This window comes from Dreissena polymorpha, chromosome 15 (assembly GCF_020536995.1).
Source record: "Dreissena polymorpha isolate Duluth1 chromosome 15, UMN_Dpol_1.0, whole genome shotgun sequence".
Taxonomy (NCBI): Eukaryota; Metazoa; Mollusca; class Bivalvia; order Myida; family Dreissenidae; genus Dreissena; species Dreissena polymorpha.
Genome location: NC_068369.1, coordinates 14550892 through 14570872, shown reverse-complemented (window position 1 = coordinate 14570872; position 19981 = coordinate 14550892). Strand labels below are relative to the sequence as shown.

The 19981-nt window shown below is 34.1% G+C and overlaps 2 protein-coding genes across 7 annotated transcripts; both read right to left on the bottom strand.

Moving 5' to 3' along the window:
• Positions 1–270: 270 nt before the first annotated feature.
• LOC127860702 (uncharacterized) lies at positions 271–2560 on the bottom strand. 2 transcript variants are annotated; one of them, XM_052398948.1, is made up of 4 exons: positions 2315–2560; positions 1876–2062; positions 1369–1614; positions 271–996 (listed from the first exon to the last, which is right to left on the bottom strand). In XM_052398948.1, the coding sequence occupies exons 1-4, from the start codon at positions 2558–2560 to the stop codon at positions 506–508; spliced, it is 1170 nt and encodes a 389-aa protein (XP_052254908.1). In that variant the 3' UTR covers positions 271–505. The 2 variants fall into 2 exon arrangements, with proteins under 2 accessions (XP_052254908.1, XP_052254909.1); XM_052398949.1 differs by having other exon boundaries at positions 860–996; positions 1350–1614.
• Positions 2561–2684: 124 nt separating this feature from the next.
• LOC127860703 (uncharacterized) lies at positions 2685–16499 on the bottom strand. 5 transcript variants are annotated; one of them, XM_052398955.1, is made up of 14 exons: positions 16378–16499; positions 16118–16168; positions 15040–15122; positions 14277–14356; positions 13746–13793; positions 13315–13365; positions 9794–9873; positions 9168–9239; positions 8628–8742; positions 8263–8354; positions 7751–7825; positions 6101–6338; positions 5540–5670; positions 4904–4921 (listed from the first exon to the last, which is right to left on the bottom strand). In XM_052398955.1, the coding sequence occupies exons 4-12, from the start codon at positions 14329–14331 to the stop codon at positions 6213–6215; spliced, it is 714 nt and encodes a 237-aa protein (XP_052254915.1). In that variant the 5' UTR covers positions 14332–14356; positions 15040–15122; positions 16118–16168; positions 16378–16499; the 3' UTR covers positions 4904–4921; positions 5540–5670; positions 6101–6212. The 5 variants fall into 5 exon arrangements, with proteins under 5 accessions (XP_052254911.1, XP_052254910.1, XP_052254914.1 ...); XM_052398956.1 differs by lacking the exons at positions 4904–4921; positions 5540–5670; positions 6101–6338 and adding an exon at positions 6599–7425; XM_052398951.1 differs by lacking the exons at positions 8263–8354; positions 8628–8742; positions 9168–9239; ... (5 more) ...; positions 16118–16168; positions 16378–16499 and adding exons at positions 2685–2831; positions 3352–3645; positions 3975–4056 and having other exon boundaries at positions 4814–4921; positions 5540–5665; positions 6101–6371.
• Between the last annotated feature and the right edge of the window lie 3482 nt (positions 16500–19981).

Below are 19981 nucleotides of genomic sequence, written 5' to 3'. Positions count from 1 at the left end.
TTGAAGTTTGAAATAGCTTAAGTATTCTAAAAATATCAATGAAAATAAAAAAGACTCCGTTGTGATCCTGTTGAACAAACTTGAGTATCATGTTAACACTGTATTTGTTAAATTTCCTAATAGATTCATTTTAGGATATGCATTGGACATGGACAACGTTTAAATTTTTAAACAATTTTATTCAGTTATCAAAACCTTGAAGCTCTATTTGACATCTGTGCTCATATGAATGTACACATACGGCTACAACAGTTACAACTAAGACCGAAATAATTTGTGTGTAGTATTTATCAATAAGCAAGCAAATGAAACAAACAACAATTACTATTTCTATACAGTACCTCAACAGCACTTCAGGCAATGAGCTAATAGAAAATCTTTGCACTTACAAACATTCAGAGAATTAATAGCACCTACAAACATTCAAAGAATAAGACACAAATATAATGTTTAAAAATAGCTGTGTGTGTGTGCACCAAGAATGCCTTTTGACACCACTAACACACTAGTAGCATAAACGCTTAAACCGCCTTGCCACAACTGTTTGCAGTTCCTCTTCTGTCGGTCTGCGCTTGCCAATTGTTAATGGAGGTGGAGCAGGTGTTGTCATCACTGTCGGTTGGTTCGATTCACATATTTCAAACACCATATTCATGAGCTTGTCCACATAATGAAACGTTTGGTCAACCATTGTTGGTTTCATTGAGAAATCATCCCCACTCTTGTATTTTGGAAATACAACCACATGCTTCTCTGTCCCGTCCGTATTTGTTGCCACTTCTCTGTGGACGTTTTCATTCAAATGAAGTGCTGCGATTATCTGCCTACAGGCTTGCCCATGATATGAAAAGCTCATCATCTTTGGGGCAAAGTGATTAATGGTGGCGTGGAAACTTTCCAATGTAGACGTCTGGTAGCCAGTTGACAGTTTAGCCACATCTGTGCAAAGGCGCTTGCTGAGAACTATCTCCTCAACCTTCACAGCTGCTTTGCTTCCTGAAAAAGGGGTTAAAAAGGTCACCCAAATCTTAGTTAGAATATATTTCATGTTTTCACTATTTTTACTATGTCACAACTATAGGGAAGGAGAATTTAAAAGGCATCAGCATTATCGAGTGCTTTGGCGATATATCATGGGACAAGGGAACTTCCAAGTACATGTACAATTAAGAATGAGATGCTTCAGTTATGGTTTATGTGCTATGAACATCTTCAATAAGATCTATTTACATGAAGTTTCGTGTTCGTAAATATTTTTAGAGTTTTTGTCCGGACACAATTTGGGACAGCTTACGGACAAGCTTTATCCTATAGTCTTGTACTTCAGAGATCATTTAATTTAAAATTACCTCTTTGATAAAAAAAAACCTGGTTTCAACCAATCCCTATCAGCGAGCTCCTCATGTTGACAGTCGGTGAAGGGACCATCATGGCCATGATGGATGTTCTGTATGTGCTTGGAGACAGACTTCCACTTGGACACGATCACCGCCCCATCATCATCTGAAGAGGAGGCTGCTGTCCAGTACAGATGGTTCGTGATGCTCTTTATCCACTTGAATAGATGATCACAATCCTTCTGCTTTGACAGGGCAACCAGCTTCTTCTTTACAGCTTAAACACATTCAAACAACACCACATGCAGTTTCATGTGAAATAGCTTAAAAAGAAATAAAAATGCTGTTGATTAAATTGTTTTTTTTATGTCTTACAGTGAACTAAATGTAGTGTATCCTCTCTATGTGATGACTATATCAACTTATCCCATTTAATAAGAAGTACACCATAACACAACTCCAACCTCATTCAACTAAAGCCTCTTTTCAAAAATGATTATGAATAAAAATCAGATGAAATAGTTAAAATCCTGGATACCTTTAGCCACATGCCAGACGTCATACGAATGCTTGATCTCATGATGGTTATCTCTCAACCATTTTTGTATCTGCATGTGGCGATCTGTTACTATCTCTTTTATTAGTATCCCCATCTCTTGTAAGGCAGTAATGCCTCTCTTCAACCCTTCAAGTTCCATGTGGTAGCTGGATGACACCTTGTTGCTCTGAATGTCAATTAATAACAAATTAAATTCCAATAAAAAAAAAATTCGGTATCACAAACAGAACAATTAACATGATATATATATATTAAACCACTAGTGTTTTTGTTTTCTGTGTCTTGTAAAGCATGACCTTATTCTGAAATTTGGCACTGAAATAGGGAATCACAGTAGCAAGAGATATATAATTATTGATAATTTAATCTAATCAATGAAAACCTGGTATAAATTATTGAACTTAGACCAATGTCTAACCTGCACTAAATGAAGGCCTATGACATGCCCAGTTGCCATGTCAATCAAGCTATAGGTTCCATATTTAGCGCTGTGTCCAAGGCTGTCACATCTGCCATCGCCAGCTAGTGTGACACTCCTGCCCTCTTCCCTGATGGCAGTCAATGCAGGGGATGTATGGTCTTTCCAAACAGCCTCCACAGCTGGCCACAGGAATGATCTTTGATGCTGGAAGAATGTGCTAATCGCAATGCAAAGTAGGTTCATAAAAGAAAAAAAGTCTCAGCGCTTTTGTAGGTGTGCAGCCAGCAAACAGTATTGCTGCACTAAGAAGCAGATTCCCAGCTGGAATGTCTTGCACTTTTGGCTGGGACTCCCACCGCCGTAAGTAGCCACATTCACACGTCTGCCTATGTATGAGCCTATTCGTTGGCTGATGTGTCCTGCTGCAGGCAACCGACATTGAAGGCACGTCTTGAACAGCTCAAGCAGGTTCTCTTCAAATACTAAGTACTTGTTCTGCTCTCGGACATCAGTTCTGAAATAAAACAGCATTTTGCTCAAAATCTATTGCAAAGAATTATATGTAAAAACTCATAAAATTTAACATGTTACTCAGATACCCATGTACATTTTTGTATAAATCATTCAATAATATCAATTTAGAATTCAAATTTGTTCTCTAAATGTGTAAGCAAATTAAAAAAATAAATAAACACATTATAAGAAGTTTTATTATTTAAACTACTGGAGACTGCTTTTTAACCAAGTTTTCCGACGGACAAAACTGATTATTAGATTGGCGAATGTGAGATTTTCAAATCATTTTGCACATTTGTTATCCATCATGGGACGGTGTGTAGCACGAAAGAATTACGTCAATATCTCCAAGGTCAAGGTCGCCACGACTAAAAATATATTCATTTTGAAACAAAGGGTGTTAATGATAAACAATCAGTTCAGTTTGAGTTGTCTCCCTTTGTCAGACTGGTTGTGTTACTTTGTCCCTTGTTTCAATTTTAGTTTATAAGGTGAACAACACTTAGCATGCGAATTACTTTGTTACTTCTTCTTGATCTGCTTCTGTGCTGCACGTCTGGTTTAAGTGGAAGTCAGGGTCAGCAGTTACATCATCCTCATAAGCGGCTAAAAAAAAACAGACTGGAAGGAAGTATCAATTGGGTTGCTGTAGGTGGTGGGCGGTGCCTTCCTTGGTGTTGACGTAAGTATAATGCTCTGATCCGAAGACAGTAACTTGCACTGGACACCGACTGACATGCAAAGGTTTGTGGTCTGGCACTGGACCCCAACCGAAACCATCTTTACTGCATGCTTGCCAAGAGTCTGTGTACCTGAAACAAAGCAACACAAACTGATATGATATTTGAAGGATAAGTTTCTGAGGTTTGAAAACAATAGTTATGATACTTAGGAGAATAGTGGCCATTACAACAATAGTGTTTTGACACAGTTGCACAGACATCCCTTTATTTTGGTAAATTAGGTTAATGCTTTTCTAACCAAAACAAAAGATGACAAAAAGAAGCTGGATCTTATACAATTTCCTTGAAAGTAGGGTTCTAACTTATATATAAACAACAGTATAATATCACTCCAAGTTAATATATTTTCAAATGTATGCTTATCAACTTCATATTTTAATTTTCTGATATGTCCTTACCTTTTGATGCATGCCTTTCACGTATTTTAATATTAGTTTGGCAACCCTTTGCTGACGTCTGCTTCTTTTGCGGGGCTGTTACCTGTATGAAAACTATAAGTTCTACATAAAAAGTGTTTCTTCATGCCGCTGCAATTGTTATTCACAATTAAAGTGAGATTTAAATATATATCAATCTGTAATATTTTAATCACAATATGTTGAAAAAAAACAACACCAAATTATAGAACAGGGTGGTGTTGCATTTCATTAAATCTAGCTTGAGAAATTATGCATTTCACAAAATCAACCATTACATTCTTGTTTCAGAACAATCGGAGCGTATTTGATGAATAAGATGTGAATCCTAAATATAAGTTAATAGCGACATGTTACCATTAAGAGCAAAAATGATCCATGTTACCATTTAGAGCAATAATTATCCGTGTTACCATTAAGAGCAATAATGATCAGCGTGGTCTGTTTATCTAAATATAGTATCACAATGTAGTACATGCATGATACATGATGCAATGACTGTCTGTACACAGTACAGTAGAGTGTAATTTCCAAATTAAATATTTTGCTTCATTGAATGTTTTGGACACATGTTCTTCTGAAATGTTCTCCTACCTTATACTGCACTGTATAAATATAAAGTTTTAAGAAGTGAATTTTTGTTCACCAAACATTTGTATAGATCTTGCATACACACTTATAACAGCCATATACATATTATTGTTTTCTTTCGTTTCGCTTGATTTACTCTTCTATAAACAATTGTGGCAGGACATTTACAATCAGTAAGATGTTTATAAAAGCAAACAAATACATACTAATAATTAAATAACAGCACGTACCTGCGGTTCAACGACAGGCGTATCCTCATCAAAGCTGCCGCTGTTGTTGTTTAGGTCCACCACTTCATCTTGCAGTTCTGGTTGAAAAGCTGGTTCAGTGCGCTCAATCTGTAAGGGTAATTTGGCTTTCGATTAGGAAAAAACATTAATATGAAAAGGTATCGTATTATATAATTATAATTTGTAACAATAAATAGTCTTTTTTGTCTAGGCAAATAACAGCTAGAGGCCACTATGGATTGAAGTTATAAGTAGCAACATTTTAGCCAACTTGATTTTTGTAACCAAATTTGTAAGAGATTCAGCCAAATTTTATCCAATCATTTTGGGCAACATAAATGTGTTAAGTGTTATATATATATATAACTTATTACATATGTAGCAAAACATTAATCATACATGATACTGGTAGAAAACGTGTGGCTTCACAAAATAATATATTCGAGACAAACATGCATGTATTATAAACCAACAAAAAGTTTCGGGGATATTATACATTGTAAACATAATAAGTTTTCAATGAATATAGTTTCATTTATATACCTGCACAACATTTAAAAATAGACCCGGCAAATTTTGTGTTCTTAGTTGCAACCGAAGCAAAGCAAAATTATAAGCTCCTGTAAGCACCGCATAACAAAAAATATATATATAATAATATAATAATATATATGATAATAAAAGAAAGAATATTAGATGAATAAATGAAGATTAGCAAATTTCTACCAGAGTCTGGACTGATTCAGACGCAATCTGGGTCCGTTGCACTTCCAGCTCAGATGGCTCTAGATTACTCTTGCCCACTTGTGATGGCACCATCTGCTGCTTAGCCTCTGTATGCTCATTCAGGATCTAAACTATGAATATTTGGATCTCTTAACAATTTTGTATGTCAGCATGAACTATTTTTAACTTGTAACATCTACACTTTAAAAAACAAGGACAATTTGGCTAAAGTAATTTTTGAGCCAGAGGAAGCCCTACATAATAATTGTTTTGTTATACGAACCATTTTTATATGACATCGTGCAAAACATGGACTGTTGAACTAGTAAACTACAATAAATTCTGCGATTTATGTTCCATTATTACTGGCATTAATGCAATTACTACCAAGACTACCCTAAACACTATTTCAAAATAAGCATAACAAATAATTTAACCACTTTATCGATTAACTTTTATACAATTTCAATTTAGCAACAGCTATAAAAAATAAATTATTAATTTCTATTAAAAAAGAACAAAAACAGCATTATCAACAAGTGAAACCGTAATAGCATTTACCCTCTGGACTTCTCTTTTCCTTGCAGTAGGCCTTTGCACCTCTGAAACAAGGTTACTTGTTCGAACATTTATTCCAAACAGTGTCGGTACTGCATCTGGGTCCAGGGCTGGCTTACACGGCAAACCCAGCAACCACTTCGTCCTTGTTGACGAAGAGAACGACTCTAACGTAAAATGCATAGAGCAGACTAGCTGGGTTGTCGCCATCTTTGGCCCGTTCCACTCTGGCTCTTGTGGTCTGAATTCCACGAATTTCACGAAGTTTTCTAACCTAATAAAATTTTGGACCTTTTTGACCCAAAGTAGTAATTGTTCGTGACTCTAAATGTTCGGACAATGTATTCAAAACGCTACTTTATCATAATTCTTCCTTGTTCCGCTTATCGAAATACAATTCAATCAGGCGTTTTTATAACCGGGTTAAGGTCATACAACCTGGCAGACGAATGATGTTACTCTTTCAGTGCTGGAACCGAATTCTGAAGGCCTTTGCAAACAGTTTGGATCCAGATGAGACGCCACAGAACGTGGCGTCTCATCAGGATCCAAACTGTTTGCTATTATGATAGTATTTTTTGAAAAAAAAATCGAAGAAAATGCTAATTTTAGAAATTCAGCAGACGACATTTTAGCAGACGACAAATTTCCCAGCATGCAAATACCTTTGCCTAATTGTGTAGCCAACTGTTCATGCCGGAAATAACAATTGTTTCACCCAACAGCTTAGAGAAAAGTATTTATAAAAATGTATACTATACAGCGGGATATTAAACAAGGAAGTTATATAATTCTTTTAAGCAATGGGTGCTATCCAGAATGCATAGCCTTATCCGTTCATTAATGTTAACCTATTCTATATATTCGAACCCCTTTGTTTTTGTCTCTCAATGTTTGGGTACCTGTATTGGTTGAATATTTGTGGTATCTAATTTTTTTAGAAACGAACAACATATATTATTTGCAAGTGTCCGAAAACTTAGAGTAATATTGGTAGGTGATTAATATAAAAATGTAAACTACTTAAAGGTTGTATTTTTAACGTTTTCCGCGACCTGCATGATTTGAAAAAGGATTCGGAATGTAAACGCTTTCCTGAGTATGTTCATATTTCTTTTTAAAAACAATGCCTGTATGTCAAAGCTCCGTTGTGAAACTTTAAATTGGTGTTTCAACGAATTGCTCAGTAACAAATTGTAGTTTTAATAGTCCAAAGATGTGCTGTATGTTTTCATAATGTTGGAGTTGCAAATCTTCCCTTTAATAACTGTGTTGTCATGTCTCTTTCTTCCAATTAAGGTTAGACTTTGAGCGTGTCTTTCACAATGCTTGAAGGAATCAAAACGAGATCAAGTTATTAATATAGTGTAAACTGCAAATACTTCGGATTAAAACATAACGAAACAAATAAACTCCCACTTTTTTCGCAAAATAAACCATTAAATTTAAAATTCAGTTTTGGTAACAAAGCTTCTTTTAAGTATCAATAAATCCCATGGGATGTGGACGTTGTATAAATATTGTATCTATTTGTTAAAAAGAACAAAGCTTAGATAAAACATAACACTAATTTATATGTATTAAATCGAACAGAATCATCATATAAACTACCGTATAGATCTGCCGCATATACATATTTATTTTAATACTCACGGTTTTGTGCAAACATCCTGATTTGTATAGCGTTGCGTGGGTTAGCGCACTAAGGGTTTTCTCAAGGTGGCATACCTGAATATAGTACAAAGCAATGCACAATTATTGTGTTAAATATATAATGGAAATATTAATGTAGTATTCATGTCGATATATTATTATGTTAATATAGAAAAAGATAATCAATAACACATTAAGTGAATGATTAAAGATCACAAACAATAACTAAAGATATTTTTATTTGCGAAGTCCACTAAAACATATTGTATACATATGTCTTCTTGTTGAAAGCCAATATCGGAATCTGGCCAAGTGTTAAATGGACACAGAATGCTGATATATAAGGTAAATAACGAGTTTAATCTTTGATAAAATACGATAACCCATTATGACCATAACATCATTTGGTGTTCTATACATATGCGTTAATTAATGCGAACATTTATTTTCAAACAAACTTTTTTGTGACAAACACCAATGATAACAACGAAGCAATATTAAATGAGTCATACATCATCCCGTCCACAGAGCGCTATCGTGTTACACGAGCTCGGCGTGCTGGCCTGATCACACTTGAAACACACGGGTCCAACAGAGGGCAGTCCTTTGATGGAGGTGGTATAATATGTAGTTTGATATCAGGATAAAGAGCAAATTGCAAATTCCGGTACATGCGTCATTTATAAAACATATAAAGTCAAATTAACAATGATAGCAGTGTGTATTATTCTGAAAATCAAAACAATGTTAAACAATGCAGCTTGTATTCATTCATTCAATAGTAACAACCAAGAAAATTGAGTGCATTTCATAAATTAAATAATAAGCAGTTAATACAAAATGTCATTGACACAATACATTGAGGTGATATGAATACCAGTTTGTCCACAGACGGCAGCGTTACAAAGGTTTCCTTGACAACACTGGGCGCATAGCAACTTGTTACCGTTGGATAGGTTCACACCCTCACGTTTGCCGAAAGAGCCACATAGCTTATGAAAACGTGAATAGAACATATCTACTACAATACTTCATCAAACGTGCTTATATTTAATGCATAATATTTGTGTTTTAACATTATACAACATATTATTAATCCCGTTTAAGTACATGTTATACAATACAAAGAATATAGAATTTAGCACCCCCTGGGTGCAAAAATGTACCATGTGACATTAAAATTAGAAGGCACAAAGTACATGTTTGCACCAATGGGACGATATAACACTTGAACTGCATACTATTAGTTAGAATTAAATATAAAGGAACTGAAAATCCCCTGACGTTCCCAGGACATACTTTAAATTAACAGCCGTAAGTATGCAATCACAAATGTATTCATACAACAATTATCATTAAAAAACGTTAATCTATGTAACACACATTTAAACTAATAATTGATTTATTCTTTACTTACTTGTCTATCCCGACACCCCATATTGAAAACGATGTCCCCATTTGGATTCTCGAATGCGTCAGCATAACAACTCTGAAGTTTTAAAACACAATAATGCAATACGCAATTAATATTCCATTATATAAGGCTTAATATAAGCTATTTCAATTAGTTTTCAATTTCAAATTCAAGTGTATGGTTGGATGGTTTTAATTGACTTACGTAAAGCAACAAGAAAAAACTGTAAAGAAAGAATGTGTTGTTATTTTAAAACAAAAACTGGGCTCTTACACACAGGGCATCATAATATTCCATCATATAAGGTTTAATATAAGCAATTCAAATTAGTTTTCAATTTCAAATTCAAGTGTATGGTTGGGTGGTTTTTAATTGACTTACGTAAATCAACAATAAAGAACTGTAAAGAAAGAATGTGTTGTTATTTTAAAACAAAAACTATGCTCTAACACACAGGGCATCATAATCGACCTTAATTTTTCTAAACGCATGACAAACATATGCAGTCCATGTAACATGTTGTAATGTATTAGATATTTGTAATAATAATAAAACATGGTGATTGGGCATTAATGATCAGTCGAAATTAGTGGGGTAACAAAACGATAGACGTCTTTAAAAAACATTACCTCATGTGATTCGCAGTTCACAGTATAGAGACATTCTCGTGTCAAAGGGGAATCAGTGCAAGATAGACAGATATCCCCACCTTAAAATAACACAATCTTGAAATATTTGTAGCTCAGATCTATATTTACAGAACAAGCAAAATACCATATCTTAGGCATACTCATTATACTAACATTTATTTTTTCTACACATTAACGTCAAATATCTATATGTCAATCTGCATCAAGAGCTACATCTTAAGGAATATTTGACGATATCCGCAAAAGCTCTGAGACCGCAGAAAGACATTTAAATTATATAATACTACAACCCCTGCAACACCCGCCCGACTGAAATACTTGCAAATTATGTGTTACATAACACAGAAACGAAACTAACTTAAACCACTAACGTTAAAGTTGAAATTAGACTACGTATTCGTATGAAGTCCGTCAAGTCCATTTAAAGCAACACATTGAAATGAAATACATGTAAATCAATACATATAGATGAAATTTGAAAGTGTGCAAAATTGTCATTAAATCTATAGCCTAGTAAGTAAGTAATTTTTTTATATTTTAAAACCGAAAGTAGGATTGCATTACGTTTACGTCCATTTCGACAAACGTGATTATTTTTAAGTTTTAAAGCGCAAAAAGACGATTTTCTTCATTGTAACCTCCAGCTATATTCTAATTGGCATAGATAAAATTAAATCTATAGCCTAGTTATCAAGTAATTTATTATTTTTCAAACGGTACCGCTTTTAAAACCTAAAGTTGGATTTCTAAACGTATACATCCTTTTTGACAAACACGATTATTTTTAAGTTTTAAAGCGCAAAAAGACGGATTTCTACCTTGTAACCACCAGATATATTCTCATTGGCATAGGTAAAATATTTTTCCTATTTATACTTAAATTTGATTTTCCATGTAATTCATTTCAAGGTGTGAGGCTTTAAGGAACGATATCAAATTATTTAAAGTAAATGGTTCATTAACACGTTATTATTGATATTAGAGACGTCATCGATACGTTTTATATATTTGTTTAAGATACTATGTAGAAAACGCTTTCACTGCCAATGCCGTAGTTATATTTTATTTTATGTTTAACCCTTCAATTGGCTTCAAGGATCGGGTAAGGGTTGGGGCTTCAAGGATCGTAGATGACAAAATGTGTATTGTACGCAATTCTGTTTTCAACATTGTACGTGCTTTGTTGCAAATACTCTGTAAATTATAAGTCCGACAGAATTTACCCTTTTATTGTCATAATATATTATCATTTTAAATGCGTTTTTTAATAAAATGTTTAATTGATTAATAACCTAAATTTTGATCAGATGAAATCAATGCTCATTTGCACCTAAGTGGCCATATAGAGCATGAACTTAACATAGATTATTAACAACTTGTTTTAAAGAATCTACTCTTCGAAGCTGAAGTAATCACAACCATTTTCGTAATTTGCTATAAACACACATTCCACAATTAAACGTTCGCGCGTCTTATCAAAATATTGGTTATATTACACGCAAGTAAGAATATATGAAAACTGGGCTTAATGCATGTGCGTAAAGCGTCGTCCCAGATTAGCCTGTGCAGTCCGCACAGACTAATCAGGGACGACACTTTCCGCTTTTATGGTATTTTTAGTTTCAAGGATGTCCCTCCTTACCAAAAATCAAGTTTAGGCGGAAAGTGTCGTCCCTGATTAGCCTGTGCGGACTGCACAGGCTAATCTGGGATGACACTTTACGCACATGCATTAAGCCCAGTTTTCTCAGAACGCGACTCATATTTAGTAAATTCCGACTTACGCAGAAGCGGTTTGCGTCGTTGTGCTCGGGCCGCCATGTATTCACCGATCGTTAACCCATTTATGCCTAGTCGACTCTCCAATCCTACTAAATTGGATCAATTTATTTCCAAAATTAGGGATGTCTAGTATATTAAAATCTATATTTAGAATATTTCTTACAGAAATTCCTTTAAGCAAACAGCGCAGACCCTGGGTCTACGCTGTTTGCTTAGGCCTTTTTTCTAGACTCTAAGCATAAATGGGTTAGTGACCATAACGTGTCACTCACTATGTTTTATTGCTTAAACATGCAGATTTTGTGAAAAGTTAAGATGGATATAAGCGAAATCGATTCATTAAAATGTTTGTTGAAAACTGATGTTTAATTAATAAAAAACGTAGTGTTATAAGTTTGTTCTTGTATTTTTCTGATGTCGCCAATATTTTTTACGTCGTCCGTCTATTTACAGTTTGTTTAAAATTTCTTACCAAGATTCACGTGATTTTACATTTTGTATAAAAAGTAAGTTTCAGTTTGTTTGACGTAATTAAACACTTATTGAACAATATATAGAGGCATGCTAATCTTAAATGTGGGCGGGATTAATATGGTTAAATCGGTCGGTGAACTGATATCACTAGAGCAAAATGTATTGATGTAAAAATTAAACCAGAAATCACTCGTTTGCCAAATGTGGGAATAGAAAACCTTGTATGCTCAAAAGCGCGTATATAGTACGACAATCGTCACGTATTAGATTACGTGACCTTTAAGTTAACTGCACCTGAGCCTTTATTGAACTCTATTGAACTTAGTCGAGATATGGTCAATGTTACCGTCCCAATTGTGGCTTCATAAATGTATAAGATGTAAACCGGTGCACTTGTTTACGACCGCACTTGACAACTTTTGAAATTGGTCTGAATATGATCAAGACATGTTTACCAAATTGTATTACGATTTTATCCGATAAAATATGGATTCCATAATGTCAACAAGGTATTAATCATATCTGACATGGCGGGTATCTGATAAATACGATAAATTTACCAATAGTATACCGGAGAGCTAGTTATTTGTATCACACCTATAACAAATGTAATCTCGAATAGACATTGTTGATATACAAATTCTTTCCGAATGTTATTTTAAATGATATGCACGTGTTGAATTCTAGTACATCAATTCACATCGCATGGAATACGGTTAATATGCAAGATGACGGACGCTGAAACATACTTGGACTACGCTAGCTCACTTTGAGCACTTCGTATGCATTTTTGTAAAGGGTTTATATGTTCCGATAACAATTATTTCCGCAACAAATAAAATATAATTCACTGACTTCATTGATAACATTTCATCCAGCTACATAACCTTAAAGCATTGTAACATCAAAGGGTCATCTAAAAGCGTGCATGCCAAGTTATTTTTTATAAGAGCAATCTTATAGCTTCTTTAGCTCAACACAAGAAAATATATCTACCATAATGCATTAAATTGTTACACGTTTTGCATTACAAGAGGATTTGCAAAATCCGCTACCGTGAGTTCAATGCGGGGACATTTTGTTACCATTAATGTCACGATACTTTATCTTATCAAAGAATTTCTATTTCCAGATGTGTGACGTCACTGCCCTTGTTTGACCTTTTTACCTACGAAAGACATCGTTAGTTCCTTTAAGCTTCCTTTAAAGATAATTAAATGCAAAAACAAAATAGGTTGACAAACCTGAGGTCGTACGGGTTGTTTGAGCTGTTGTTGACAAAGTGATCGTACTAACTGAAACATAAATGATACGCCCTGAAAGCCGCCTTACATAAATACGTAAAAATACGCAATAGGAGGTGAACTATTCCGTACTTCCGAGAAAACAATAAACGGTACTGGCTTAATTGGTAATCAACATTCAAACTAAAAATTCATCGTTGTATAGATTGTACAGTGTAAGTTTTCCTGCAATGGGTCTGAATAGTTAGCATCGCATGCGAGTATCGCCTATATTTGTTTTGAAAATGCGTTTGTGGTTATATGTGTTCGACAAAGCAAAGATGCGACCTCTGTTTGTTTATATCTGTGAACGTTGTCGCAGTTGGATTTCATTTCACATTGACATCGCGAAACAGAAACGTCTCATTACTCAAAGATTTAAATTTTCTTACCGGTCACAGTTGTCGGAACCACTATTGGCTGGTCAGATGTTGATGAGCCTGAAAATTAAACATTTAACCATATTATATACTAGTCAGAGTAATGTAAACTATTAGTAACGAAAAACTTCAATTTTAAGCTTTTGCCAGACGTTACTGAGATCATGATACAATCCATGATATCTAGCATCACTATTAATTAACAATACCGGACATATTACTACATACAAATTAATAGTGTGTGAATCATTCACATTGATTACCGCATTTATATATCTCCTAGTACATACGATGTGACGTTTATGCCACCCTCGCATAATTGTTTTTCTGTTTAGTAGTGCCGCATCAAATACGGTTTAAATTGTTTGAATTGTTATGGTTAGTCAGCCCCACAATCGACGAACGTCCCCTATTTATTAGTGCGAAGGTGATTTACATAACTATACATTTATATATAACATATATATTATTAGAAGTATGGATGCTTGCTAGCGATTGGCAGAAGATTGCAAAGAATACATGTTTATCAATGTTGACACAAACCTGTACAAATTGGCCCTTGATAACACATATCTACTTGGCAACATTTGTAACGCATGGGTACCTGAATGACCGGGGCAAGTCTGTAACATAGTATAAACGTGGAGAGCTTCATTACTTGCATAAACCTTTTCAGGAGAAAAGTCGACCTGACTTTTAGTCAGGCACATTACCAATATCCTACACAACGTAATACAATAAATTTAATACGACAATAATCGTGCAATAGTTATTACAATTAGAGTAACAGCAATGCACCTGTCCAAAAAACTATTGGTCTAAGTTCAATGGACTAAACATAGAAAGAAATTTCATAGCAGAAATATTAACACTTACTAAAAACATAATGATGCTTTGTTGAATAATAAAGTGTTGAAAGGCTAAGGCAAAATCAATCGATACAGTTTGTCAATGGACATTGTTCCATTACCTGCTCATGTAAGAATTGTGTGCTCCTTTTAGATATATAATTATCAATTATTAAAATATGTACACACACTACGGGTGTTTACTGCATTTTTAAATCACATGTAATACACACCTTACTGTCCTGAAAACCGAATTCGTAATTAACCGTTCCGTTCGGGTTCAACAAGTACTTAGCATAGCATTCCTGGACGCAAAAATTGATCGCATCACGTAAGTTTTGCATATTATGGTAAACCCTAAGACACAACTTCACGTTTTAGCAGTGTAATGCACATTGCAATGATATTGTTATATGTTTTATTGAATTAAGGAGTGTAAAACTGATTACAATACTTACTTGCCCAGTTGAACATGTTGTAGAGGTAACACATGGGAAACTACTAGGCATAGATGTACAGCTTAGGCAGTGTGCCCCAGTTGCTTGGAACAAATAATTCAAAATATGTAGGAGATAGTTTATAAGATAATCATAATACCAATTGCTTTTTTGAGATCGTTGATATTTGTTTTTAAGAGCGTTTTAAAACACCATCTTTTTAAAACTATAAATTGTATTATTGACTGAAACGCTTTATCTAATCATATAAAGACTTAACACGCAAACAATGTTTCTTCGTTGTATCATGTATTCGTCTAAAATGCCATTAGCTATCATGACATTGTTCTAATTGCTCTCAAAGATTACCTTAAATATTAAATATCAAGTAATACGTTGTCATGACTTTCAATAACTCACTAAACGCATTTAGGTTCTGGTTCTAGTCACAGAAAACGGGCTCGAGCGCGTTTAAAAATAAGCCTTAGGCTTTCTATGCAATCGAGCTGAAATAAAGAAGTTTAAACTAAACACATTCAATTAGCCATACTACAGAAGAAAAAAATCGTTGCCTTACAATAAAATGATTCTAGGATTTTAAATATTTCAAACAAAGTTAAGATAAAATATAGTGTGATATAAGCTGTATATTTTAAAGTTGTAATAATAATCAAACTCCAGAATCACATACACATTTACATGAGATAAATGTGTGTAGGCTTTTTTGACACAAACAAGTAATAATATAATTCAACACAATACATACAAGAGTAAATAAACGTAAAGTTGTTATTAAAGCTTGCGACACCGCCTTGGAACGGTCAATGCAAAGCTTTATTGATCTTAAAATGCAAAACTCATACTTAGCCACCATATAAAAACAAATGATGCACACTGTAAATGCTCTATAACACTTGAGTATCGCAAATTAAAAGCGGAAGTTAGAGCGATTGCGTCTTGACAATCAATGATTGGGTTGCTATACGGACGGTTTATACGTCATTCTAAAGTAAGATCGTCATTTTTTAATCATTTTAAGTTAAATCAATGGTAATTTATAACAGCGAAATAAACGTAGGTTTTGCAACTAAACAAATACCTGAATCGAAGCAAAGAAAAAACCACACAACGAGGATTACAAGGTCCATTTCTGAAAAAGATATTTACTTATCACGACATTGCAGTGTTTTGCTCTTTTATATTTGAATAAATGCTATCGAAACATATATGTGAAGATGCCAGGTTTAAAAGTAAAAATATAAAGTCACATGAACTTATATATTATGTATATGACAAACAAAAGTTTAGGAAAATATAACGCATTAAATAGATAAGAGAATGAAGAGAGATTGGACGTACCTTCAAGTGTCCTGCAGATAGTTGACTTTAATACAATTGGCATTCATAGGTAGCGTTTGCGTTAAATGTATGTCATTGCTTATCTTTAACTTGTGAACAAAGTACAGGAACGGGAAAGTGTGTAGTTCTGCACTGTAAAAAGGCCAGAGACTCAGTGAACTTGTCTCAACCCACAGCAATCAGTATCAGCTAGTTTATTCAGTGCTTGTCTATTTAACTCGACACTCAAGCGTAACATCGTAGTTGAGCATTCGTTATGATCCGATTTGGCGCATATACAAGTTGAGCAAACACAAATATAAGATTAATATACTTAACTATGCCGTTTCTAGCGGCTTCTGTGTTCACCTTGTTTATATAATTAATCTTCATTCATATATTGTTTGGTACAGTATACATATTGCGAACATATACACGAAACGACATGATGTAAGGATGAACTAACTTTAGGTCCGCATGATCACGCAAACCAGGATAAATACATCGCAGTGTCGATCCCTTTGTCAATGATTAAGGTCATCTTATGAGGGGTTATGATGCTTATCTTAGTAATTGTCGTCGGGATTAATTTTTTTCAAAATAAAATATAAAAAGAGGGTAAGAACGGGATTAAAATATATGCGATGTGTTCACATTATGTCATGTTTGATTGTACTGCATACGATCCTAAAACGGGATGGTCGTAGATATTCTGAAATACCATTATTTAAGTAAAATGAAACCTACATTCATATGCAAGATAGTTTGTTTTAAACTGTTTCACTTTATATTGAACAGTTTATGTAAAACACAAATTCATTTTAAAAGTTCTAAACTGGATTATAAAATATATTAATATTGTTTTAATTTTATTTTCCCGGAAACCGGGTCAAAAGCAAACAAAAATATACGATAGGTGCGTTTTTATTTTTAAGTGAATATGCAAGAAGTGTATTATGTCATATGAAACTATCAAACCTCTATGTTAATACACAAATGCATTAACAGCACATGCCATATTGTTTATCTTTGTCAAAAGTTCACTTTTAAACTTAAGCTTTATTCACGGTCATAAACAATAACAGCTACATAACTAAATTAAAATGGAAAGTGTTATCAACTTACTATGTGGAATAATTTAAGAATTATCTGCACTTGCGATTTGATAGGAATAAAGGCTGTGTATATAGCATATAGCATTGGGTCAAGTTGCCAGTGTCGACCCCGAAATGAAACCGCTTAATTGGTTTCCAAATACACTAACTAACCACCGCTGTACATTTAACAAACAAACGAAAGCTTCAGTTCAGTACTTTCATGACAGCATTATCTCGATTAGTTCTCCCTTTGGAGCAGGATTTTATGCGGGCTAAAGTCAATAACTCAATAACTTAATAGCATAATACCTTCATTTTAAAGCACAGTTTGTCGCTGTTTAATTGTACACACACGACATAAAATACGATTATATTTAATTATATTATATCGCTCTGAAATGTCATTGGGATGTGCGGATCTTTCGACTTCAACCGAAGTCGACGACAATGTTTCAAAAGTCGACAGGTTACGCTGGAAAGCATATGATTCATGAAACCGAAAACACACAAATTAAAGAAACAAACTTAGTTAATTTTTTGTGCTTGCATATTATTCATCATGTTACCTTCTTTTTGTTAGGCACCTTGAATGCAAAACTCGTTAACATTTTTTGTTGAGCATTAACATCTGATCTATGAATATGACTATTCTTAGCGATTTTCATACGTCAGTTATCCTCACAATTTCATACAGATTATTATAGCGTTTTGGTTCATATTAAAAGAACAATTCACGTCTAAACTGATATACAGCGATGCTTTTGAACAAACACAAATTCAACAATGAAGTTAAAAAAGCAAAAGCTGTGCCTCCATATTTATAGAAATATAATTGTACGTGACGCCTACCAGCCAGTGAATGCATCTTTATTTGTTTGTTTACTTTTTTAAAATGAAATTGCTCGATACAAACTGGTTCTATTGACGTGCGAAAGAACGATGTATATTGGTAAGCTCGTATTAATTAATATGTATACTAGTTTTGAACTCTAACATCTTATTAAAATTATCGTTTCTCTGTTTTGATCAAATAATTTTGACCTTTAGATCGAATTCAAAGTACTTGATACAAAACACAGTTTATATATAAGTTATTGATTGTGATTTCATCGGTTTTATTAAACTATTTAGATACTAGTGCATGTAAAAAATGACCCAATCGTGAAGGCTGTGTGACTTTTAATGAAGTACCGTTTACTGCAGGATTATTTAGTTGGTACAAAGTCAAACGTTACCAATCACATGCATATACATAAATATACGTATTTGCCGTATTTGCTAAATCACACTACTAACTTATATAAAATTGTATGAAAAGAAAGTTACAGCGTGATAATATTGTATGTAGAACATTGATGATTGGATGAACTATTAACGTCTATGATAAGTTTGATTAACGCTCGCTCTATTTACTTGCAAGACAACATACCTTTACGTTCGCAAACACTTAAATTGTAATTCGCAATCGTCATTAAGCTTAACACTCATAATTAAACTACGTATAGGTACAGTTACAGTTAATCTGCGTATAGTTAAGGATACATTATAAAAGGTGCATTACTATTTATTCTGTGAAATGTTTGCATGTGCTACACCATCTGTTATTGACAGATATCAGCTCAATTGTGTAAATGTGTGATTACTATGGTGTACGGATAGGTCCAAAAGTCGTATTCGTATCATTATGAATGACAGCACTGGAGGGAAATAGGAGATTGGTTTAAGTATTCTAATGAAAGCAATAAACATATGACTAGCTATTAAAGACTGTAGTACTTTTTGGTATCTTGACCCACTGGCATACAGAGAGCATACGCAAATCCAGAGCGGGCAAAGCTTGCTTATTACCGGAACAAACCCTCTTTGGAAGAAACACCCTTCACTAAATACGGCATAGCGAGAGAAACCCCCTTTCAAATTTTGCAGGGGCTCTCGTTTAGCCATTTTTGGGGCCGAAATTCTGCCCCATTCCCCCTTAAAATAGTATACTTTTTCCCCTATTTCAGCTAAAAACTCCCCCTCCCCTTTTTACCTTTATACCTATGTTGCCAGCTGATATTGTGCTAGTAACCTTTGATTTAATGTTTATAATGTAAATTACATTAAAATACAGCAATATAAAGTGTTGAATGGTTGGTAGAAAGATCTTCTAAAATTTCCATTTACGCCAAAACGATGCAAAATTCCCCCCTCTAATCACCCCAGCCCCAATCCCCCAAAGTGTAGCAAGGGCCCTGCTGGACTTTACACCTCTCAAGGTGTAGTCATTACACCTCCCAAGATATTGATTAGCTTAGGTGATCACACCTTCCAATAGATAACTTATGAGCAACAGATTGAATTTGTCATGTAACATGGCACTGATAAGATAAATGGTTGCTCAAATTATTGAATTGAGCAGCCATCATCTAAAAGTGTGTCATTTACATCACATTTCCAATCTGTGAATATAAGTTATTTATTTGTAGGTGTGATCATACCCACTAACATATTACTATATTTGCTGCATGTTATAGATAAAATTAATT

Excerpts from the sequence above, each read along its gene's own strand:
- LOC127860703 (XM_052398951.1), bottom strand. The coding sequence starts at position 6,307 with ATGGCGACAACCCAGCTAGTCTGCTCTATGCATTTTACGTTAGAGTCG. Across the intron at positions 4,057-4,813 it reads CGCCTGTCGTTGAACCGCAG|GTAACAGCCCCGCAAAAGAA; the intron begins GTACGTGCTGTT and ends GTTTTCATACAG. Across the intron at positions 3,646-3,974 it reads TGAAAGGCATGCATCAAAAG|GTACACAGACTCTTGGCAAG; the intron begins GTAAGGACATAT and ends GCTTTGTTTCAG.
- LOC127860702 (XM_052398948.1), bottom strand. The coding sequence starts at position 2,560 with ATGAACCTACTTTGCATTGCGATTAGCACATTCTTCCAGCATCAAAGA. Across the intron at positions 2,063-2,314 it reads TAGGCCTTCATTTAGTGCAG|AGCAACAAGGTGTCATCCAG; the intron begins GTTAGACATTGG and ends ATTGACATTCAG. Across the intron at positions 997-1,368 it reads TAGGGATTGGTTGAAACCAG|GAAGCAAAGCAGCTGTGAAG; the intron begins GTTTTTTTTTAT and ends CCCCTTTTTCAG.